Source organism: Meles meles, chromosome 2 (assembly GCF_922984935.1).
Source record: "Meles meles chromosome 2, mMelMel3.1 paternal haplotype, whole genome shotgun sequence".
NCBI lineage: Eukaryota > Metazoa > Chordata > Mammalia > Carnivora > Mustelidae > Meles > Meles meles.
In genome coordinates, this window is record NC_060067.1 from 35,038,059 (window position 1) to 35,063,618 (window position 25,560).

The 25,560-nt window shown below is 38.2% G+C and overlaps 1 protein-coding gene across 2 annotated transcripts in view; it reads right to left on the minus strand.

Annotated features, from left to right (window-relative positions):
* NSUN7 (NOP2/Sun RNA methyltransferase family member 7) overlaps positions 1–25,318 on the minus strand; it is a 55,896-nt gene extending 30,578 nt beyond the window's left edge. For both annotated transcript variants that reach the window (XM_045998446.1, XM_045998445.1), the window contains exons 1-7: positions 25,177–25,318; positions 24,508–24,911; positions 17,445–17,503; positions 16,966–17,096; positions 6,671–6,823; positions 6,157–6,340; positions 4,588–4,798 (exon numbers count right to left, since the gene is read on the minus strand). In XM_045998446.1, coding sequence (XP_045854402.1) covers positions 4,588–4,798; positions 6,157–6,340; positions 6,671–6,823; positions 16,966–17,096; positions 17,445–17,503; positions 24,508–24,820 — 1,051 coding nt within the window. In that variant the 5' untranslated portion in view covers positions 24,821–24,911; positions 25,177–25,318. The remainder of the gene's footprint in view (positions 1–4,587; positions 4,799–6,156; positions 6,341–6,670; positions 6,824–16,965; positions 17,097–17,444; positions 17,504–24,507; positions 24,912–25,176) is intronic.
* Positions 25,319–25,560: the final 242 nt, after the last annotated feature.

The following is a 25,560-nucleotide window of genomic DNA, read 5'->3' on the forward strand; positions in this document are numbered from 1 at the left end:
CCACCCACTCACATGATTTGAATCTATAAATATTTCACCATCCATCTCTAAAAGATAAGAACTTTTAAAAATATAACCACACAAATTAAAAAATAATAATTCCTTATTATCATTGAATGATAAAGGCATCCAATTATGTGTTAAATTTCCCAATAGTCTCACAGATGTCAAAAATTTTTTACAGTTTGTTTGAATCTGATTTTAATAAGATACATGCATTGCAATTAGCTGCTAAGCCTTGTTTTAAATTTCTTTTTGATAGGTTCCTTTTCCATTTTTTCTTACAATTTATTTCCTAACGAAACATGGTTATTTGTACTATGAAGAGTTTTCCACAGTCTGGGCTTCGCTAATTGCTTCCCTAGAGTGTACTTTTAACATGTTCCTGTCTTCTCTGCTTCCTATAACTTAGTAGCTGGATCTCTAGAAGCTTAATTAGATTCAGTTTTTTCTTTCTTCCCTTTTTGGGGGGAGGATAGAAAGGGGACAAAACTACTTCACAAGTCACATCATATTCATCCATTAAGTTGTCTTTCCAGCAATTTTTTTTTTTGCAAAGGGGTTGCAAAATAGTCACATTTCAGATCTGTCATCCTTTTTTTCGTTTATTAGTTGGAAGACTTCTAAAAGGAGAAACTTTCTTTCTTCTACTGCATGATTACCTGGCTGTTAACCAGGTAAAAATTCAGGTGGGTGATTGGAAGTAAAATGCTAGGTCACAGGGTATGTACCTATTCAAGTTTTAGTGATTAATGCTAGTTTTCTAGAGTGGTTGTACAAGTGTACAGTCCCACCAGCTGTGTTTGGGTATTACCGATGCTCTTTACCTCGCCAGTACCTGGTACTGACAGTCTTTTTTTAAAAGTAGGCTCCATGCCCAGTGTGGAGCCCAACACAGGGCTTGAACTCACTACCCTGAGGTCAAGACCTGAGCTGAGATCAAGAGTCAGATGCTTAACCAACTGAGCCATCCAGGCACCCTCCCAGTCTTTTAAATTGTAATCATTCTGTGGACATGTGGTGATTTTAATTGAATTTTCCTGATTAATAATGGGATTGACTACTTTTACCTAAGTTTTTTTTTTTTTTGGCATCTGGATATCCTCTTTTGTGAAATGACTGGTCACATCTCTTGCACATTTTCCAACTGGGCTGTCTTTTTATTGTTAATTTGTAAGAATTCTTTATACACTGTGGATGAAACTTCACCAGTTAATATACACCCTGTCTAGAGTTCGCATTTGCACTCTCTCAATGTACAGAAGCTTTAAATTTTTTAAAAGTTTACTATAATCCGGTTTATCAATCCTTTCCTTTATGGTTAGTGCTTTGTGTGTCCTATTTAAAAAATCTCTACCAATCACAGTCATTAAGTGTTTTTCCTATAATAAATTCTAGTAGATTCTAGATTTGTGTTGATGGTGTGTGAAGTATGGATGGGTTTCACTTTTTCTAGCACCATTTACTGAAAAAAAAATCTCCTCAGTACTCCGCAGTGTCACGTGGATTGAACTGAATCCATACAGATCAACTTGGAGAGAAAGGTCATCTCAATGACATTGAGTTTTTCAGTTCATGATCTATTCTTCGGTTTACTTAGGTCTTCTGTCTCTCAATAATGGTCCATAGTTCTATGAGGAGGTCTTACACGTCTTTTATGGGATGTCCTCCTAAATGGGTATGGTTTTGGATACTATTGTAAAAGGTATCTGCTTCATTTTCAAACTTTTGATATTGGCATGCAGAAAATGGATTTGTATATCACCTTGTATCTAGCAACCTTGCAACAATCTCATATGAAATCTATAGTTTAGTTATATTTGAGATTATATTTATTAAGTACATACTTCTTTCATACTGTTTCATTTTCCTAATGAACATGTTATATTTCTAGTAATGTTTCTTGACTTAAATCTGCTTTGTCAATAGCTCTTTTGTTAGTATATATATCTTTTTCTGTGCGTCTAAGTTTTTTTTATATCCTTTTATGTAAGGGTCTCTCTTATAAACAGCATATAGTTGATCTTAAAAATCTAATATTGGCATTCTTTGTCTTATTTCAAGTATTAGTCATGCATATGTAATGTGTTTACATATATATATATTTTAAGATTTTATTTATTTATTTGACAGAGGTCACAAGTAGGCAGAGAGGCAGGCAGAGAGAGAGGAGGAAGCAGGCCCCCCGCTGAGCAGAGAGCCCGAAGCGGGGCTCGATCCTAGGACCCCGAGATCATGACCCGAGTGGAAGGCAGAGGCTTTAACCCACTGAGCCACCCATGTGCCCCTACACATATATTTTTTAAAGTTTAATCTACCTACTTGCTTTCTATTTGTCTTACCCTTTCTATGTTAATATGGTATTCCAACTCCATATTCTATTTCCCATCCCCTCCTAGATATTAGTTAAACGTTCTCTTATTATTTGTTTATTCACTGCCCCAGTTATAACACATGCCACTACTTAATAGTTTACTACATTTACCATTTCTTAGACAAAACAAAAATGATAAAACACATTAATTCCTTTTCCCTCTAAGTTATGTACCATTGTTGTAATTTAGTTATATATAACATATATTTTAATCCCACCTTAGTTTATAATCCCATAAAACATTAGATTATACTTATAATCCCATAAAACATTAGATTAATTAAAACATTAGATTAGCTTACTTACCTTTTCCATTATTTTTCATTTATTCCAGCATCTGCAACTTTCTGTATGAGAAAATATTCCTTCTACTCAAAAAATATCCTTTAGTATATCCTCCATTGTGTCTGCCAGTGACAAACTCAGATTTCATTTGTCTAAGAATATCTTTTTTCAAAGGAAATTTCTGCTGAGTTTAGGAATCTACTTGGTAGTTTCTTTCTGCACTCTGCAGATATTAATAGTTTTTTGGTTTCAGTTATTTCTGTTGAAAAGTTAGTTTTTAGTTTTATTGCTATTCCATTAAAGGTAATCTATATTATCACCCGGGCTGCTTTGTCTTTGGTTTTCAGCAGTTATGCCATAATGGACCTAATATGTTTCTATATATTTATTCTTACTGGAGTTCGTAGAGCTTCTTGAATCTGTGGTGCTTAATTTATTTCACCTATTTTTGAAAAATTCCCAGCCTTAATTTCAAATATTGTTTCTTCTCAATTATTTTTCTCTTCTCTTTCTGTGCTCTTAATCACAGCATGTGGAAGAGCACTGGATCACTGAGTCTCATGTGTGTTTTATGATCTTTTCCATATTACTAATCCTTTTGTCTCCCCTTGCTTCAGTCTGGATATTTTCTTGTGGCTTATCAGTTCACTTATTCTTTCTTTAGCTCTGTCTAACCTATTGTTAAATTTTTTACTTCTTAGTTTCACATGTTGTATTTTTTAGTTCTAGAATTTTCTTTTGACTTAAAAGAATCATAGTTTCCAGTTCTCTGCAGAAATTCTACAACTTGAGGTTTAGTCTCTTCAACATACTAATCATGGTTATTTTATTTTATTTTAAAGATTTTATTTATTTATTTGACAGACAGAGATCACAAGCAGGCAGAGAGACAGGCAGAGAGAGAGGAGGAAGCAGGCTCCCTGCTGAGCAGAAAGCCCGATGCGGGCTCGATCTCAGGACCCCGGGATCATGATCTAAGCTGAAGGCAGAGGGTTTAACCCACTGAGGCACCGAGGTGCCCCAATCATAGTTATTTTAAAGTCCACATCTGATATCTCCAGTATCTGGACCATCCGTGGGTTTGCTCCTATTGTAGTGTTTTTCTCTTTATATCAGTTTTATTTTTTCTTCTTGTTCGCCTTTTGTTGTTATTGTTGTTGTTTTTAAATTCAGTGCCAGACATTGTATTTGAAAAAATTTAGGAGATGATATGAGATTTAGGATGATGTTATTTTCTTCCAGAGAATTTACTTTTGCTTCTGATAGGCAGCTAAATCTGGGCAGTAATAATCCCAGATCACCTTAATCCAACTGGGAACGAGATGACTGGAATTTGGGCTTCAGTTTGTTAGACAACTGATCACTATCCAGCATACTTCTCTCTCCAAGTGAAACCCTAGGTGTTTACCTGTCTACCTCTCCAGGTCAAGTTTGGAATTCTACTTTTTGTCTCCCTATGAACCTGTCGAAAGTTTTGCTTAGTTTTTCAGCCCCAATGAATCTCTAATAAAATGTTATCTTTAGTCACAGCATGAGCCAATGAAGAAGATTTTGAAAATAAGAAGCCTAAGGGATGTAGCCTCTAGTCCTAGATATTAACACTGTCAAGCACTCCTTTAGATGTGTTCTTATTTATCAAAGGATGGTAATTTCTACTACCTTCTTTAATTATTATTTGAATTTCAAATTATACAGTAACTAATGCCAAGCAATATACCAAGTGCCAATATATTCATTAATTTAAACTACAGTTGTATAAGCAATGTTAAAAAATGAGAAGTGCCTGGTGTAATATGAACGAGGGAATATTTTAAGAGCATAGTATATACAGAGTTTTTGTAATACAAAAAATAAAAAATTCAAACATTTTTGACATTTCAAAATTTTGCAGAACATTAATCACCAAACAAATAAATATTTATACATACTTTTACATCCCATTTTTGTAAAAAGGTTCTTCAGGTCAGGATCCTTAGCTTGTGATTTTACTCCACACACAAATATTTTTGAGGTATTATTATTTGTTAAGACTGACATATGGGCAACAGTGTACCAAGAACCTGTATTGACCATTAAGATATCATCATCCATATTTAATAAAGCCCTTACAGAATGGACAGCGAGACTTCGAGATTTGTCCTACAAGATAATAACATGATTAGAATTTCAAATGGTTTGACTAGAAGCATGAACTGACTTTTTTTGCTTAAGTTAAAAAAAAAAAAAAGGTACTGGGTAGAATTCCTGAGATACCTAATCCATTTGGGTTTAAAACATCTTAATATATGTTAGAAGACAAAATTAACAAAAATAACTGATGGAAACAAAGACTTTAACTTTGCTTAACCTAAATTATGAATGTTATCATTTCACTTTTATATAGTGTTAAGACACTGTCAAAAATCCCCAAAATGTGATTAATATGTTAGTGATGTCCTACAATAGCATCCATTCTTACCCCTTCATGAAAAACTCAATCATCAGCTACTGCCATTATTTCTTCTCATTACACTGTCATTTAAATCACTGCTAACTCATAGATATTAAAAGTAAGGTGGCTGACAAGCTTATACAAGGGGTCTAGACAAATGGGTTTTTGCAGTTGATCTCAGGGATTAATAGGGTATCACTATAAGAAAAGGCCAAGAGATTCTATCCAAGAATATGAGCGCTGTGAAGGAATAAACCTTAGAGGACCAAGGCAAATCTGAAGCAAGAATTGGAATCTAAGGACATAAAAACTAATAAAACCTAATTTTTTTGACCATTTATTTTTCATTCTATTGAAACCCCATTATACCTCACACTCTCTTCCTGTATGTTAGTCATTATGCACCTCTTAAAAATCAATCCTGTAAGACCATATTAAGGAGGTAATGGGAAAGTATTACATGTTGCATTTTCAAATTCAGGATGGTACTAGTGTCTTTCCCAGAAACAGAAGGTAGAAAAGGTACCATTGCACTTTTTTTTTCAATACTCCATTGGAAGAGAAAAATACAGTCTTTCAGCTTCTAGCAGTACAAGTATCCCCATCTATAGAGTCTACAAAGGAGAACATGTTCTTTATAACTATACATGGGACAAAGACGCTGAAGTACATAGGAACATTGTTTGTAAGGGTATTAATTTTATTCAATAAAATAGCCAAGAATTAGGTTTATAAATCTTGATAATCTATAAAAATATAATCAGTTTGTTGAGTTTTTTTTTTAATTTTATTTTTTCAGTGTTCCAAGTTTCATTGTTTATGCACCACAACCAGTGCTCCATGCAATATGTGCCCTCCATAATACCCACCACCAGGCTCACCCGACCCCCCCATGCCCCCCAAAACCCTCAGTTTGTTTCTCAGTGTTCACAGTCTCTCATGGTTTGTTCCCCCTCCGATTTCCCCCAACTCGCTTCTCTCCTTCTCCCAATGTTAGATTTTATTTTTAAGTGGATTCTTTGAGTAAGTGGGATTATTGAGAACCACAATGAAAGTAAATGTTTACCTGAAATATAAGTTTATAATCTTTGAAAAGGTCTGTATTTAGAAGATCATTTTTGAGATGAGATGGAAAAATTAAGACATCATAGCAGTGTTGGTCCACAGCATAGACTTTCTCATCAATATGCAATACAGAGTTGACTTTATTATAGCCTTTTTTCTTCAAACTATAATAAACATCTTCAGGACTGTAAACATGCAATATTAAGTTATAATTAAAAATGCATTTAACACTAGCACTTTTTCCTAAAATAAATATCACTGCATACATTGCATTGAATGGAACTTACAATTTCAGCCAACAATAAGTTAAAAGATAGTTAAAGACAGAAAAGTTGACATATTTATGTAATTACCTTTGGTAATTTGGTGATAAGATCGTGAACTAAACTACAGTTCCCTGATCACTCCTCTAGATGTGCCCCACCCACCCATTAAAAAGATAATATTTCTTATCACATTATTTTGAAAGGCTAGCAAACTGAAATGTGAATAAACAATTTGATTAAAACTCTTACCTGATTTTACAAGTATTTATCCAAGCATAAAGTGGCAAAGTAGAGGCCCTTAGTTCCTGGTTCCTAACTGTTTCTGGAAGAATGTGGTATATTGAAAGGGCATCATGTTTGATTCGGCATCTTGCCAAAGCTGCAGCCAATTTTGTCTTAAAACTAGAGACAGAAAATCCATTCTTGGTGACTACTGCATTGAAGACAAGACTACCAATTTTCCACTAGAAAAATTTACAAATTAGATTTAGAATTCTAACAACCTTCTATAATTCTGCCTCAAATTTTCACAGTATAAATTATTTGAAAATAGAAATCCAATAATGCAGCTTCTTTTCAGTTTTTGCTGCCCCTGTGTAGATACATGTCTCTCCAGATATTTATATCAGTTGCCGACTGCAAGAAATTTTATGTAGTGAAAGAGGTGTGGAATTTAGTTAGACAAATTTAAAGTTAAATTTGGTTTCTGTCACTTACTAGCTGTGTGACTTGGGTGTATTAATGAATCTCTTTTCTCAGTCCGTTTTCTCATCTGTAGAATGTGGTCGACTTAACTTGCTATTCATGCGGTGATTACCAACCACGTGTGCAAAATACTTAGCACAATTCCTGGCACATGGCAGACACTCACTATAGGCTAGTTATTATCATAGTTGCCAACAGTGTGGTCTTGGTAAGATTAAGGAACTTTCATGATTCAATATCAAGTCCTTACTAGTTCTGATTATCCCGTAACAGAAAAGAAAAACAAGAAAAGGTTATTAGCATTGCCATGAGGATCCAGTGACTTCTCTAGATCTCATAGAAAATGACTAATAAATGAGGATATAGGACCCATAATCAGAATTTTCACAGCAGGAATCCAAGTGAATAATAAAACTCAAGGATAGCCTTGAATGAGAAATGGGGAAAAGATAGGAGAGGAAGAGTCAAGTGCAGCCAGAGTGGTGTATGTGGCTACAGAAAGCTTAGTAAGATCAAGCTGCTTATTTGCTCAGGGGCGCCTGGGTGGCTCAGTCAGTTGAGCATCTAATTCTTGATTTTGATTCGGGTCATGATCTCAGGGTCATGAGATTGAGCCCCACATCTGACTCCACACTGAGAGTGGAGTCTGCTTGAGATTCTCTACTTCGCCCTTTGCCCCACCCCTCCCCACTCGCATGGGGGCACACTTGTTCGTTCTCTCTCTCTCTTAAAAAAAAAAAAAAAGATTATGTACCCAGTAGAATGAGAACTTTTCACCAACAATGTGTTTGTGTATGAATATGTAGCCTGCATGAGGAAGGGAGAGCTAGAGGAAGGAAGGGATTGGAGTAGGGGGAGGTAGAGAGAAAAGGAGAGAGAGGGAAACAGAGAGGGAGAACATAGATGGGGCATTTGGGGGAGGAGAGAGAAGGGTTATCAAACATTAAGACTTCTAGGGATATAATAAAATTAGATTTGTGTAGTGCTATCTCCTAATGTCAGAGAACTACAGCAAGGGACACTAAAAACAACTACATAATACATTAATTTGCATCAAAAATAAATAAATAGAAACGGGTGAGTTACTGTTCTATATCATACATGTGAGATGTTTCTGAGGTCATACCACCTTTGATTAAATAGCCCTTCCAAATACCTATATGGTATTTACCATAAAGACTATCAACTGAATTATTCAATCATTACACATAAAAATTAGAGCTATGAAGCCTAGAAAAATATATGTGTTGTATACATGGGGGAAAGAAGTACACAGAGAAATAATTTCCAGGTAGCAAACATTTCATACTGTGAATTGTAATATTTTTCAATCATACAAAAGTAATTTAAAGTATATATACAGTCATAAAGATTTTTGTATAAATATACAATATCAGATTGAGGATAAAGACCAAATCCAAATGCATTAGGATAACCAGGCACACATTTCTTTTGTAAATGGATTACCCCGTGGCTATACTAGTAACTTCTTCCATAGCTGTAAGATGGACCGCAATGATGAAAATGGAAGCAAAAATGGCTTTTCCTCAGGATCCTTGATCCAGAAGTCCACTGCCCACTATAATTTGAATACTACCACAGAGAGCTGCTCAATGCCCTATTTGCCAGCACCCGTTGTATACACAGCCAGTGTATCTATACAGATACACTGTACATTTAACATGTACAGATCGTCAGGGCGATCTGTATATGTTAAATTGTAGTTCGGTAATTCCTAAGCTTAAATCTAAAATGAGCCCATTAGCTACAGGAAATAATCGAAACTCCTTATCATGATACACTTAGGTATTAATAATTAACCTAAACCAGCTCCTAGGTTCTCAATTTCCACCACTCCCATCCATGATCTATGCCTGGCCACACACGGAACCATTTTTGCCCCTCCTGATATCATGCCATAATCCCCCCTCCTTCTGCCTCCTCTCCCCCTGCCTCTCCAGCCAGTATGGCTTGGACTCTGCAATCAGATTATCTGGGTTCAAATTCTGCCTCCACCAGTTACTAACTATGTGACATTAGACAGGTTATTGAGCTTTTCTAAACTCTAGGAATTAGGAACTAATATCTACCTCACAGAACTGTTGCAAACATACTTTTGAAAATGTATTTCAAAGTCAGGCTATTCAAGAAGTGATAATAAATTTAAATTTAAATAAATTTAAAAAGTGATAACTATTATGCCTATTTTTTTTAATATTGTTAACTACGAACTGTGATCAGACCTGGGCTATAGAGATTAAAAGAGAGCTTCCACCTGTAAGTTACTTATAATTTGGTAGTGTATTAGGCATATAAACAAACAATCTTAGCCCATGATGAATGCTGTAAGATACACAGATAAAGTAAATGTATCAGAAAAAGAACAAGAATCAGCCCAAAGGGACTTCAAACAGGAGGAGACACTTAAACTATTAAAAGAGGAGCAAGAATTTTCCAGACCATAAGAGAAGACACAGACAGCATTTTTCCAGACCCCAAGGGAAAAAAGACACACAGACAAAGGGCAGAGGACCCTGAAGATACAGAGATGTTAAACAGCAAAGCATATTTAGAGTACGGGGTGAGAGATCCAGCTCTCATGTCACAAAAAATTTTATATACCATGCATTGGAAGTGGGAATTTTTTCTGCAGGAAATGGAAGGCCACCTAAGCATAGAGAAATACCAATCTATTCATGAACAAATATTTGCATTCTTACTGTGTTCCAGGCACTGTTTTAGGTGATAGGAACAAAGGGATACACAAGGAAGATGCTGTTTCTGATATCACAAACTGTAGAGTCTGGTAAAGGGAGACAAAGCAATTATTTTTAAATGACTTAAGTATTTGTGACAAGGGACATTGTCATGAATACTATGGTGGCGCAAGGGAGGGGTACTGCTATGGGAGTTGAGGAAAGTTTCTCAGGAGTTACATTTAGGCTAAGCCATAAGGGTAGAAGTAAGAGTGAGTCAGGAGTCAGGGAGGGGTATGAGAGAGCCATCCAGTGTTCCAAGTAGAAGAAGTCATATATGAAATTATCTGCCAATTCTGAAATAGGTGCCTGAGATGATAAGAGCTATACAGAGCTTATGATGATTCATGGGCCATGGGGAACAAATATGGAAATTTGGGGCATGCCAACTTTATGGGAGGGGAGCTTTGATAAAGTCCCCAGGCTTCGAATGGGGTCACCAAAAGACAATCCTAGGAATAAAGTAAAAAGGAATAACTGGCAGGATTCCTGGGTGATTCAGTGGGTTAAGAGTCTGCCTTTGGCTCAGGTCATGATCCCAGGGTCCTGGGATAGAGCCCCACATTGGACTCCCTGTTCAATGGGGAGTCTGTTTCTCTCTCTCCCTCTGCCACTCCCCCCTGCTTGTTCTCTCTTTGACAAATAAATAAATAAAAATCTTAAAAAAAAAAAAAAGACTAACTGGCCTTCATGAGGACTGAAGCACAGCTTCCAATTATTTCAATCCCAGATTAGTTTAAGTCTCCCTGGTGTGTTAGTGCCCAGGGCTAGCTGTGGGCTTCCAATAGCAAAGAAAATGCTGCCTCTAAAAGAAGATAATAAAATTACACCTAATATAGTGTGTCCCAGGAAACTTTACATCTATAAATGATGGCAAAAAGAATTATTCCCAATGTTTACATTAATTATTTTACATAATTAGAAGTTTACTAGATTTCTAAATACAATAAAGGAGTTACAGTTCTTTTACAGAAAAAAAGGAATAAAATCTTCATATTTATTCCTATAGAGCATTGGAAAAACGTAATTGAGAGAAAAACTGGTTAGAAGGTAAACAGAAATATGTTTTAAGTAATTGGTAATACAAAAATACAAAGAAAATATACAAATCACTTGCTTATGATAGGTTTTATTCTCTTTTTTCCATAAGGAACCATGAAGGTTATTTTGGATAAGTCAGTGATGGTTGATGATGTAGTGGAGAAATGCAAATGCAATTTGCTAAGAATAAAATAACAAAGAGAAACCTATATTTTAATAATATCATGGCTCTGGGGTGCCTGGGTGGCTCAGTCGGTTAAGCGTCTGCCTTCATTTCAGGTCATGATCCTGGGTCCTGGTATCAAGCCCCGCATCGGACCCTCTGCTCAGTGGGGAGTCTGTTTCTGCCTCTGCCCCTCCCCTCCGCTCATGCTCTCTCTCTCTCTCTCAAGTAAATAAATAAATAAAATCTTCGAAGAAAAGAAAAAGAAAGAATATCATGGCTCTGTCACAACCACTCACGTGAAAAAAGGCATGTTTCCTAAAGTTTTTGTGTTGCTCTCCTTAAGTCGGGGAATGTTATTCTGACTAGCAGCAGATCATGGTGGAGCTATGATTGTACCTAGTTAATGGGAAGTTCTTGCTCTTGGTCAACATATTTAGCATACCAATGTTCCATCTACAGTAGAAACCTGGGGTTTGAATTCTAAGCACAGCTTCCCTTCTGGGAATAGAAATCCCTCTCTCCTGAGAAACGTTCCTCTCCTCCCTCCATTCATATGACTTTCTTGGAAGGGGACCCTGAATGACTCACAGTCTCGTTGGCCACTGCTGATTGGTAGGGAATGGGTACTTGACTCAAGGCAGGGTCAAACAATTTTTGGATGTAGGAAGAGAGAATCAAGCCAGTCTTTCTAGTGTTGGTGCTGTAAGATGTAAAGCTCCTGAGTTGTCAGCAGCCAAGTTTCCCATTCTGGGAACAAAGGAGGAAAAGAAAGAAGCGAAAGCACACAGAGAAGCAGAGACTAGAGTTAAAGAATCTTGAGGATATTTAAGTCATAGGACTTAGTAGAAGCATAGCCATATCACTGCGCTTCCTGCCATCTTGATGTTCAACCTTCCATGAAATACCTTAAATAAATTATTTCTTTTGCCTACTCTTGTTTGAGTTGGGGCATGTCAGTTGCCAGAATAGAACCTTAATACACCATTTTCCTTCAGTTTATTTTCTTATTTTTTAATTGATGTATAATTGACATACAATATCCTATTAGTTTCAGGTATATATCATAGTGAGTCAATATTTTTAGACATTATGAAATGGTCCCCAAGTTAATTCTAGTTCATCTGTCACTGAAGTTATCAGAATATTACTGACTATATTCCCTATATTGTATATTGCATACCCATGACTTATTTATTTTATAACTGGAAGTTTATACATCTTAACCCCCTTCACCCATTTTGCTCACCACAGCCCTCAGTGCTCTGGTAATCCACAGTTTGTTTCTTGGATCTATGAAACTATTTCTGTTTTGTTTGTTCATTTGTTTTTTTAGATCCCACATACAAGTGAAATCATATGCTGCTTGTCTTTCTCTGACTTATTTCACTTAGCATAACACAGTCTAGGTCCATTTATGTAGTTGCAAATGGCAAGATTTCACTCCTTTTTTATGGTTGAGTTTTATGTATACATCCCATCTTCATCCATTATCTATTGCTTCCATGTCTTGGCTATTGTAAACAATGCTGCCATGAGCACAGGGGTGCATATATCTCTTCAAATTGGTGTTTTCATTTTCATTGGATAAATACCCAGCAGTGGCATTGCTGGACCCTATAGTGGTTCTACTTTTACTCTTTGAGGATCCTCCGTACTGTCTTCCACAGTGGCTGCACTAATTTATATTCCCACCAACAGCATATAAGGATTTGCTTTTCTCCACTTCTCCACATCTTGTCAACACTTGTTATTTTTCATCTTTTTGATAATAGCCAATCTGACAGGTGTCAGCTATCTCATGATGATTTTGAATTACATTTCCCTGATAAGTGTTGATGTTGAACATCTTTTCAGGTGCTGCTGGCCATCTATATGCCTTCTTTGGAAAAATGTCTATTCAAGTCCTTTTCCCACTTTTTAATTTGTTGTGTTTTTTAATATTAAGTTGTGTAAGTTTTCTATATAGTTTGGACATAACCCTTTATTGGATGGATGATATGCAAATATCTTCTCCCATTCAGTAGGTTGCCGTTTTGTTTTGTTGGATTTCTTTCTCTGTGCAAAAGCTATTTTATTTTATTTATTATTTTATTTTATTTATTTTAGCTTTTGCTAATTTATTTTAGCTTTTGTTGCCCTTGCCTGAGGAGACTGGTGCAAACGAATAGTGCTGATGCCAAGGATTTACAGCCTAGGTTTTTTTCTAGGAGCTTTATGGTTTCCAATCTTAACATTCAAGTCTTTAATCCATTTCAAATTTATTTTTGTATATTGTATATATGTGGTTCCCTTTAAGCATAAATTAAATATTTTCTTTTTCTAAGATTTTATTTATTTATTTGAGAGAGAGAAGGAGGGCACACATGTGAGTTAAGGGAGGGGCAGAGGGAGAGGGAGAGAATCCCAAACAGACTCCATGCGGAGCACAGAGCCCAATAGGGGGCTCCGTCCCACTATGCCAAGATCACAACCCCAGAAGAAACCATGAGTCAGACACTCAACCAACTGACACACCCAGGCACCCCTAACTAGAATATTTTCTCAATGCCAAAGGATAATCTTCAGTCAATTACTTGAATTTCTCATACAAATATAAAATCAGACATCATACTGGCAACTGTTTCAGAACATTCACTAATTAATAAGCAAAATAGTCTAAGAGTTTCCAAAGAAGAGGTAGAAAGAATATGAGATATAAAAACCCATGAATAAGTATTTGGGGACCATTTTAGCAAATGAGAAACTGAACTCAATGAGAGAACTGGGGAAGACGAGAAAAGAGACATATATGAAAAATGTAATGAATCCCTGTTTCAGTAAAGTACCTGCTTGGTTTTAACATTTTAAAAAATTATTCAATATAAATGACCTTATCACTTTAACAGAATAAAAAAGAAAAGACAAATTATCATTCAGCCTTCCAAAATTCTGATCTCTGTTTTCTTAGTGAGACTACCATTTTCCTCTTGGGCTGCCCCCCCTTCCTGTACCACAGTTGGAAAGTACCTCTAGGCATAAAGCCAGGATTATTCTAACACTCATCTTCATTTGTTTTCATTCTCTCAGGGATCAAGTTTCTGTGCTGTGTCTTGTCTGATGCCCAAATCTTTGCCTCATATATTTTGTCCAGTTTTCTAGTTGATACAGCAAGAGGATAAGTCAAGTTCAAGATACTCGCTTATGACCAAATAATTACATTTTTAAAATACTGCTCTACCCGTCGTGTAGAAGAGATTGTGGGAAAGGATGAGTTATAGGCAGGGAAATCAACAAGGAAGCTGGTGTAGCAAGATGGTAGCTTGGCTTTGGAAGGTAGTAGCGGAAATGGGAAGTAGACAGATGAAGCATGTTTTCTAGGTGGAGTTACCACACGAGGTATGGTGTGGGCACAGGAAAGGGGAGGCAAGAAGTATCAAGGTTGGTGTCCAGGTTGACGCTGGTGCCATAATTTAATGTGGAAGGTTTCAGGAGGAATAGTTTTGGGTGGTGTGGAAGGAGGGACTACTAACACTTTCCCGTCCTGCTCCCTCTCTAGTCTTTCGCTGCTCATTCTCCAATTCTGCCTCACAAAAGTCCAACACATTATTTGGTACAAACTGATGTTTGGACTAGTGTGAGGGCATAGGGAGTGAGAGAGGACATGGCTATGGTATTTTTTTTTTTTTTTTTGGCTATGGTATGTTTTTATTGAACCCATGCACATAGTATTAAAAACTAATTGATTTATACAAGGAATGAGTTCTTAAGGACCCTGCGTATGTCCAAAATGGTAATAGGTGGATCACTAAAGCCATGAACAAATAAAAGGAAAAGACACAAGTTGGTACATAGCATATAAAACACAAGGATGTGTGGGAGAGACAAGAACAACAACAAAGATCAAACAGAAATTTCATAAGAAGGAAATCATTCTTACTTGGTTTCTTGCTAAATAATTACTTCTATCACCTTTTAAAACTGGTTTTTATCCTCTCAGTAGAAACAAAGTAAGGTATACTTCAAGTGTGCAATGACTCTGCTTCCCTGGAGACAAAAGCACCCAGCCCCAAGCCCCCGGAGATCTATAGAGGTTGATCGAGAGATTCTGACTCTACTGGCCATGAGGGATTGGCCCAAAGGAATGCACCCAGACCCTATGGAGCCAAATTCCTGGGAAACCAAGAATTTGGAATTGGGGTATGGAGATGATAGAAGAAGTTATTCTAAATGAAGAAACTTAAACACAACTGTAACGTGTAAGCTCAAGAACTGGGAATCAGGAATCCTCAGACAGTGGTATCTTCTGGCTCCGTTGGCCTCCTGAGCCATGGCCCTTACTTGTCCTATTCACTGCCTTGCTAATGTTCTGCTAAAAATCTGCTGATGATGAAAGCATAGTCTGGTCTTTCTTATTTGGTTAGAGTCCCTTGGCTTTCCTGGCCGACTCAGGCTAACCTCCATTCTCATTAGGCTCACAGAGACTGGCTGCGACTTCGACCAGTGTCTCTTGAGTCCTGACTAAGTCAAACAGAAACTGAGGGAAGCTCAGCAAAGCTGAAACTCCAAGCCTGTCCCATAGTATATCCCCCCATCAATGCTCTCTGATGTATTTGGGTGCCTGTCCCTGGAGGCAGGTTGCCCAGGAGTGGGAGGGCTGTCAGGTGGTTTCCCGGAAACCCACACAGGAAACAGGGTGAGTCTTACCCATCCAACACAGAGGGGAGATAGCTCTGATTGTTTTTGCTCTTCTCCATCTTACAATTTCTTACGGCTACGGCTAAAAGGAGATGTGACTATGTCTTACCTTTAATCTTCCAGAGGACTTCAGCAAGACCTCACTGTCCTGAGTGGAAGGAGCAATAGCCTAGAAATGGTTAACACTGGGACTCTGGTGTCAGCCTTCCTGAATTTGAATTCTGGCTACTCCCTTCTTGGATCTATAGCCTTTGGTAGGTTCCCCTGACCTGTGTGTGCCTCAGTTTTTCCATGTGTTAAAATACAACTTACTAACAGTATTCTCCTCAGAGGGTTTTATGAAAGGGCTCCTGACAAGTGATTGATGCATATTAAGTGTTCAGTAACTGTCAGTTATTATTATCACTCCATTACCTTAGTCCTCTGGCCTCATAATCTAAATGAAACTGCTTGAATTTCCCATAACAACATAAAAAGAAATACCATACTGGTAACTGTTTCAGATTATTCACTAGGGGAAACTCTTCTTACAAGACTCTTTTTTGTTTTTGTTGCTATATTCTGCTTTCCATTAAGGTTCAACAACAGGATAACAAAAGTCCTAAAAGTAACACTTAACATTTATTGACCATTTTTTATGTGTGTGGTTCTAAGCTAAGTATTTCATATCCATTAGTTTAATTAATTTTCCCAACCACCTTTTTAGGTAGGTACTATTATTTTCTCCATAGTACGTTTCTGCCAAGATATAAGCTAAAAAGAAAACAAACTTAAAACTTAATAGTTTGTTCTTAACTACATAGAAGTTGTGTTTGTGTGTTTTGTTTTGTTTTTTTAATTTGGCAAAGTAGTGGGTTCTTACCTCTTGTTGGAGAGCTATAAACAGAGCTAGGTCAATAAATAATAGCTGTTTCAAATGAAGTTTAACTTATGTATATGCTAAAACATTATTAGGAATTTTTCATGATTTTTTAAATACTTACAAGTTGGATCTTACAATTCAAGCTTTCAAAACAACTTGATTTTAAACAATATTTAACCTGTTCAAGACTGTTTGTAAAGAAATTCGAGAAACGTGAACTTTTATTTTTTTCCTCTATAAATGATTGACACTTATCTATACATTACATGGTATACAATTTTACCAGTGAAAATACTAATAATTATTTCATATAAAATATCCTTTGCACTTTAACAATTACCTGTTAAGAAGGTTCTCTACTTCTTGAACTTCTGCTATGGGCTCTTCATTATCAGAAAAAAGACGAGCTTGAAATTTTCTATCTTGGAAATCATACAGCATCACAATAATAAGACTGCTCAAATGATCTGGCTACCAAGGGGAAAGACACATAAAGGAAAGTATACAATTTTCCATTCCACTATTTTTTCATAAAAGAGCAGAAATGACTATTTTTACATAGTCTGGTTGTATTGAGAAACAGAGGAGGACTTCCAAATGGAAAAAAAAAAATCCAGTAAAAAAAAAAAAAAAAACCTTTTTAAAAGACAATTTTTGCTATGTTCATCATGAAGAAAGGAGTAGGATCAGAATTAGAAGTAGGAAAGAGTTCAGGATATGTTTCAAAGCAAACTAGTTTTGATTTAAATCTAAAGGCTTTTTAGTACTTTCTAAATAACAATCATGAGACAGCTAATTATATAAAGCTTGTCTACTTACTATTGTGGTACTTGGGAAGATATAGCTGTCTATTAACATAGTTTCCAAAATATCTTGAACTGTAAGACAAGGAAAATGTCTGTTACTGAAAATATCAAAACTGAAAATGAAAACTTTAGAATCAAAATACACTTTAGACAATACAACCCCTTTATCTTCCTGTCTAAAATTTACCTCAATTCTTGACAAAGGCTCAAATTACAATTACATGATGAATACTCGGCATCTTTATGAATCCTGGATCCTTAGGACCCAGGTTCCACATGAAATCCTAGTTAAAGGAACATTATCAGAATAGCTAAAGTAATAATAAAGGAATTCCAGCCTTTATGTCCTTTGAAAAACATTAAAGAGGATACAATTTAAATGTCTTATCAGTTTTAATGTATCGCTGGATTCAATTTGCTAATATCTTATTTAGGAGTTTTATCCTATGTTTATGATCATGAGGCATATTGGTCTGTCATTTTCTTTTTTCATAATATCCTTGTCAATGTTGGGATCAGGGTTATACCGGCCTTGTAAAGTGGGAAGCATTCCCTCTTCCTATATTCTTTGAAGAGTTTGTGTTAGATCAATATTACTTCTTACTGAAATATTTGGTAGGACTCACTAGTGAAGACATTAATAACATTTCATCAAAGTCCCAAATGACAAGGAGTTAGCCATGGCAAGATCTGAGAGGAGAGAGCATTCCAGGCAGAGAGAGAATTGCAAAGGTGCTAGGTGGAAACAAGTGGATACATTGAAAAAACTCCACACAATGCAGTTACAACTCCTTAAATTAGACACACATCATGTGACAAATGCTTTAATCAATTGAGCAGAAACCTAGGCTAGCTAGCTTCAATTCATTCAACCTACAGTGTGCACAACACACCCTGAATTTGTTTTCACTTGGGAGGTGGGAAAACTAAACAGAAGTGACTAATGGGAGCACAGACTCCAGTTTCCAGAGGAAATCCTAGAAATCATGATCCATACCAGAGCCACCAATTATGGCTGCATTATACAAGACAATATCCTCATTTCACTTACTAGAAAAATAAGCTTTAGTTTTATAAACTAAATACTTGCAAACCAATTCCTACCTACTTCATAGGTTTTTAGCATGGGGCCCAGTTTTTATCGCAGAAAATAGAGTCATCATAGGAATGAAGGCATCCTAAGGAAGCAGACCCACCCAGGCCACAGAATTTTGAACAATGAAGATGCTTAACTCCTAAGAAATAGGAGAGGCAGAATGAGAGAATGATGATTTTGCCAACACTGCATTTTTCCTTTGGGGGCTCTTGTCAAAACTGATAGCATCTCTGGGCTGCCTTTGATACTGTGCGGAACACAGTACCTTTGCATATCTACAATTTACATAACATGCACACATCGTGATATCAACATTAATAGTAACCATATACTTTAGATAGTGCTTTCTATGTGCTATACCTTGTTCTAAGTGCGGTCCATATATTCATTGAACTCTCATAACAACCCTGTGACCTAGTTACCATTATGATCCCAATTTTATAGATTAGAAAATGAGGAAAAGAATGGTTAAGTAAGATGTTCTTAGTCACACAGCAAGCAGCAAATCGGGGATTCAAACCCAGACAGTCTGGCACCAAAGTATGCGTTCTTTACCACAACAATATTATGCTGCCTTTCTTCATCTTCCTCTTAATAACAAACCAGAGTGACCAAATCAAACACTTTGCCAATAACTAATTTGAGTTATCAGGATTTACTTGGAGATTGTAAACCTTGCCTCTCCTACCTAGTTGGGCACAATAACTTGAATTATTATTCCCTGTTCCCCACTAATTAATGGCTGTTCTCTTTAGTCTGTTGAAGAGAACTCTTAATCCCCATTGCTCAGGTTTTCAACATGGAGGTCTCTTCCATGTGCCTGTGTGTCTCCAGGACGTGCAGGAGAGAGGTCTACACTTCAGCTGAGTCATGGATTAGATGAGAAGTCTCTAAGTCAGTAGTAAAGTTTTTGCAAGCCACCTGGCTGGAGATCTAAAGCCATGTCCCCAGACACCTTTTTTTCCCTCTTTCAGTTGGTTCCCAAATCAAGTATAAAGGAGGAGGGCTATTTATTGGACCCCAAAATTCACATAGACCACCCTTCATCCCTCCCATTCTGGAAGAAAGGTGGAAGATACTCCTTCTTTTGACTCTCCTCTAGGTTCTCCCTCTTTATTTTTATTATGTTCTCATAGAGTTTCCTTCGTGTGAGGGATCTCTAGAATCTTCAAGAATTTCAAATGTAATTCTACAATACAGATAGATGCAGTCTGTGTGTATGTGGAAGGAGGGAAACAAAATTGTTTAAGTCTTTTTTGGCAAAACAGGTAAAGAAAGCTGGCATCACCAAATATAAAATCATTATACAACTAAAATAAAATAACATGGGACCATAAAAAACTAGGATCAGGGATGGGGTTGCTATTCTACCATCCCTTCCAACCAGATGAAATACTTCCTCTTTTTAACTATCTTCCTGCAAGTTCCTTACTACATCATTTAATCTCTTCTTGAGTTCCCTCAATTTTTCATCTGCAAAATGAGAATCTTGCAACCCAAAGGACTGGTATATCAAATGACATAAACTTTTTTGAATTACAAAGAGCTATGCAAATATATTATTACTGCCATTCAGGGAAACTGCTTTAACATCTTACATGAAACCAGAGCTTATGGGGTTATTGATCTAGACCATTTTCCTAATGAATCACTATGCAGTCAAGAATTAACCCAGCAGGTGGCTGGGTGAGCCTGGGTGGCTCAGTCCTTAAGCCTCTGACTCATTTTTTTTTTTTAAGATTTTATTTATTTATTTGTCAGAGAACGTGCACAAGCAGGGGGAGTAGCAGGCAAAGGGAGAAGCAGGCTCCCCGTGCAGGAAGACCGATGTGAGACTCCATCCCAGTACGCTGGGATCATGACCTGAGTCAATGGCAGACGCTTAACCAACTGATCCACTCAGGCGTCCCAAGCCTCTGACTCTTGATTTCACTTCAGGTCCTCATCTCAGAGTTGTGGGATCAAGCCTTAGCCCTGCATCAGGCTCCGCGCTCACTGGGGAATGTACTTCTTGCCCTCTGCCCCTCCCCCACTTGCACATGTGCACACAGGCTTGCTATCTCTCTCTCAAATGAATAAATAAAGTAAAATCTTAAAAAAAAAATAAAAAGAATTAATTCAGCAGGGCTGGGTGGCCAAACCCTGAACATTTCAAGGAAAGAACTGGCCCTGCAAGCTCCTGGGAGATAACCTCTATAAGCCTTTGGAATAGCTTGCCTGATCAAAGTGTCCTAGTTTACATGGGCATTGGCAACACGGTATCAGCGAGGCCTCTGGAAGAGTTAGAGACTGAGTAAGGTCAGCCACAAGAGCACCCCTGTCTACACGACTGACCCAGTAAACACCCTGGACAGCGAGGCTTGGGTGAGCTTCCCTGTGTACTGCCTTCTACACACTACAGTGCTTCATTCGTGCTGTCATACACTGTTGTTAAGAGAACTGAGCATTGTCCACGGACTCCACTGGAAAAGGACAATAGGAACCTTGTGCCCGGTCTCTCCTGGACCCTGTCCTACGCACCTTTTTCTGGTGTTGATTTTAAATAACCTTTCACCGTAATAAACTACAACTACAAGTAGAGCTTCGCTGAGTTCTGGGAGTCCTTCCAGTGAATTGCTGACCCCGAGGTGGTCGTGGGCTCCCCGTCTACAGTTACTAATTCCCAAAGCCATAACCAAATCATACATTGAGCATTTCTTGGGTTTTTCACTGACAGGTTTAGAAGATTCTGAAATGAGCAGGTTAATGCCACAGTCAGTTCCTGGGACTGAAAGTTCAACTACTGTATATACCTAAAGAGGCTGGAGAAAGAATTAAGCCAGCAATAAGGTCAACGATTTCAGGGAAATCTTTTTCTTCGAGTGTTCTTTTTTCTTTAATTGTGGTTCATTAGTTTATTTCTTAAGAAATCATTTTCCAGATTTTCTTCTTTTTTAGTATTTAGAATTCCTTGAAACATCCAGAGATTCTTTGAAAAAAACAAATTAGCTGCTGGAACTCTATTTTTTGATAGAAATAAAACTTAAAAGGAATAGGCTACTCTTTATTCCCTTCTTTAGCAGAAAATTGACTTTGGGGCTATTTAGTAAAGCAGGAATAGAGTTTGTCTTCATCTTAAAAAAACATACTGAACTCTTTCAACCTTTGAAAGCTAATCAGGTAAATATACTCTCTGCTTTGAAAGAACTTATACACAAAGGACATCAACAAAAGAGCAAACAATAAAACTGAAAAACAACACAACCAAAGGAATATACTTAACACTTATGTAATTAAGGACTTTTCTCTGTCATTTATTTCCTTCTCCTTGTACTTCCACAGGGAAAAAAAAAAAAAAAAAGGTAATATGATCTAATTACCTACTCACAAATTCACCAATAAAAGGGACCATTACCCAAGCTCTCTTTAGTTTGTCCATTAACCTTTTCAGCATTATTGCTCCTATAAAACCAGAGAGAAGAAAATCCAGAATTTTCTTTTCTGAACTATGAGTCCCAGAACCTACACTGTGCAAGCCAAAAGTGAGTTTATAAAATATCACGTGAAAATATTGGTAGAACACTGATAATACAGAAGATAAAAGTGAAATGCACAGAGCACCCCATATTTTAAAGCAAAATGCCAGGCTCTTAATTATCTTGGAAATCTAATGCATTTAGAAATTCAGGTTCTCTTCTTTTTGAATATTCAGAAATTATTGAGATAATAATTTAAGCATAGTATTATTATAAGAATATAATATTTGTACCAAGTAAACAACCAAAGACTTTTAGTATTTGAACTTACATTAGAATTAGAATTTTAAAAATGAACATTTCAAGCAAAAGCACGTTTGTGAAGTCCTATGACAATACTTTATCTGAATGGGATTCTCTGGGTCATTAAAAAATATCAACTAGTCACAAGGCCCTTTCATAAAACAGAAATAAAGAGCAAGAAAAAGAAAAAGAAAAAATAATGTAATACACATATCACTATAGCATGACCATCTAGTTAATGTGTTAATTTTATATAGAGAAATTTCAGGGTTTTAGTACTGATTTCTAAAACTAGGATTCCATATTCTATTAGGAAAACAAACTGTCTATAGTAGAATTTTGGCCTTAACATTAAATACCAACTAATTAACATAGATGCCCAGTCTGCCTTTCACTGTTGCAAGGAGAAAATGTAAAAACGTTCATTGGGCTCATTATTTAAAGCGCAACAGCTTGGTCTTTAAAACTACATTTTTTTTAAAGCATGGAAACAATGGATGGAACAGCCTGAAAGATTACACTGGAAAAGAAAAAATGGTTAAGACAGATTTAAAAAGGAAAAAAAGAAAAAAAACAAAACAAAACCCAAAACCTCAAGGAGGAGAATACAAAGGAAAACTAAAGAGAAATTGCCTCTTAACATCAAATTTCTCTCTATTTTGACAAATGCCTGGCTTCAGAGTTGAGCTGCATCATGTCTGCAAACTACCTATATATATATATATATATATTTTTCCCACATCTAAGTAATTAATAGGACATTTTAGTTTGACTCAACAATTGTTAACTGCCTATGTGCAAGGAGGTAGAAGGCCCAGAAAGTACTAATACTAAGGAAATACATGAAAATTCATGTTGCCCTTTCAAGTTGTCACTTTAGGAAGGGCACGTGCTTATCATTTCAGCCAGGCTGTTAATATAATACTCTTTTTTTTTTTAAAGATTTTATTTTTTGACAGAGAGAGAGAGAGATCACAAGTAGGCAGAGAGGCAGGCAGAGAGGAGGGGGAAGCAGGCTCCCTGCTGAGCAGAGAGTCCGATGTGGGACTCGATCACAGGACCCTGAGATCATGACCTGAGCAAAAGGCAGCGGCTTAACCCCCTGAGCCACCCAGGCGCCCCTCTAATACTCTTAAGTATTTCTGGAACTTCTTTTTTGGAACTACATTCAGTCAGTTTACAAATCAATATAAACCTTAATATCATATAGTACAATATATTATGATATAAATTTCATAGCTAGTACAATAACGAACACCTCCAGACCCTTTGCTTGTTCTCACAATAACAATGTCTGGTTCTGTCCTAGAGTCTGCATAGTCAGAAGCTGATGAAGTTAATCACAACCAAGGGATGCCTGGGTGGCTCAGTGGGTTAAGCCTCTGCCTTTTGCTCAGGTTATGATCTCAGAGTCCTGGGATGGAGCCCCCTATCCGGCTCTCTGCTCAGCGAGGAGCCTGCTTCCCCTTTCTCTATGCCTGCCTCTCTGCCTATTTGTGATCTCTCTCTCTCTCTCTCTTTCTGTCAAATAAGGAAATAAAATCTTTAAGGAAAAAATGTTAACCATGACCGAGGGAGTCTGAAACACTGCATCTCAAACCCTGGAGACAGATTAGAAAGGGGCATTCTACAGAAGTTTGGAGGAAAAAATATACCAGCTCCCAAAATTAAGGCTACTGGTTATGAATGGGATCACCTTAATTGGGGCTGATTTAATTTTGATACTCATTTTGAATATATCGCACCCTTTCTTCTTACTCCATCTCTGTTCCTCTCCCCCACCCTCTTACTGGTTTTTATATTTGTTAAAGTTCATACACTAATATACAAGATGTCAACACAGAAAATGCAAAGAGATAACCCAAGGAGAGGGAACCCTGTACTTGGATACTTGGATGGATTCTTAACTCTTCGCGTTAGTGGAACTGTTTCCTTGATCAGTTTCACGACTCTGCATCCCATCTATCGAAGCCCAGGCACAGTGTTAGGCCCCAGCAGATCTGCAGTGAAGAAACAGTTCTGGCCTCAAAGAGCTTATTTTACTGGAACTCCCCTCATTCCTTCACATCTGCAACTGACCCAAGACAGGCTTATGGGTGACAACCAAACCTGGTGCGTGGGAGGGAGCGGGGGCAGGTGCAGGAGTGGGGTGTGTGGTTTGCACTCCACATATTCTCTCATTGTTTTCTTTCAGTGCTGATCTTTAAACTGGTACTACTCACACTTCAGGGCACTGAAAGCCAGCTCATAGGACGACCGCTGAAAGGCTTCATCCTCGGACTCGGGCAAGGACCGCAAGGGTTCATTCCCGTACTTTATTAAGACTTGCTCCGGGGACTTTTCGAATCGAATTCCCTGAAAAATGTTTGCGGCCATAACGTAAACGGAGTCGGGATAGCCCGTTTTTTCGGGTAAGCCAGGAGAGCTTTTTTCGCTGGGCGAGGAGTCCGCTGACAGCGCCAGGGAAGCGAGGTGGGAGATCCCCTCCGAAGTTTTGTCGCTCGAGAACTCCAGTTCGCTGGTGGCGTGGAGCATGTTTGCGCCTGGGCCGTGGCCGGTAACCCCAGGCTGAACTACAGCTCAGATGTCCCAGGAAGTGGTTTTCCCCGTCCGTCGAGCATCGTCTCTGTGAAAAGAACGGGCTGTCTCGGTAAATCTCTCTTGATGCAGGACCCCCTTGGTGACCCACTTGGTCGTGGCCTTGAAGACTAAGAGGCGGCCTCTGCCGGCGCATGCGAGCGTCGCACACTGGGGGCCGACAGGACCCACCCAAAGTGTGGGGGACTGGGGAGGCGGGTGGGGAACTCGTCTCCCAAGCGACCTTTCCCGAGGCCCGTTTGGGGGTAGCGCTCCCCACGAGCCGCGGCTGTGGCCCCACGGGCGCCCCTTACCCTAGAGGGCGGATGTTTCCCGGGGCTTCGGGGACGGCGGCGCGGGAGCCGCTGTCCTGGGGGCCCCGGAGGCTGGCGTCTGAACAGTGCCCTCGGGAGCCCGGGGACAGCGGGGCGGCGGCGGCTGCAGTCTGGTTCAAAGGCAGCCTCTCCCACCGGCCGGGTTTGCGGCGGTCGCGACTTCCGGCTCTCGCCGGCTCTGGTTCCCGAAAGCAGGGCGCGCCTCCCAGCCTCTCCGGGTCACGCACAGTGGCCCTCGGCGGACGCGGCGGCGGAGCGGGGTGGAGCGCGGCGCCGGTGGACCCGCGGCTCAGGCCCCGCAAGGGTCGGCCTCTCGCGCTCGGCGGGCCGGCCGGGACCTGGGTCTCCACGGCAACCGCGAGC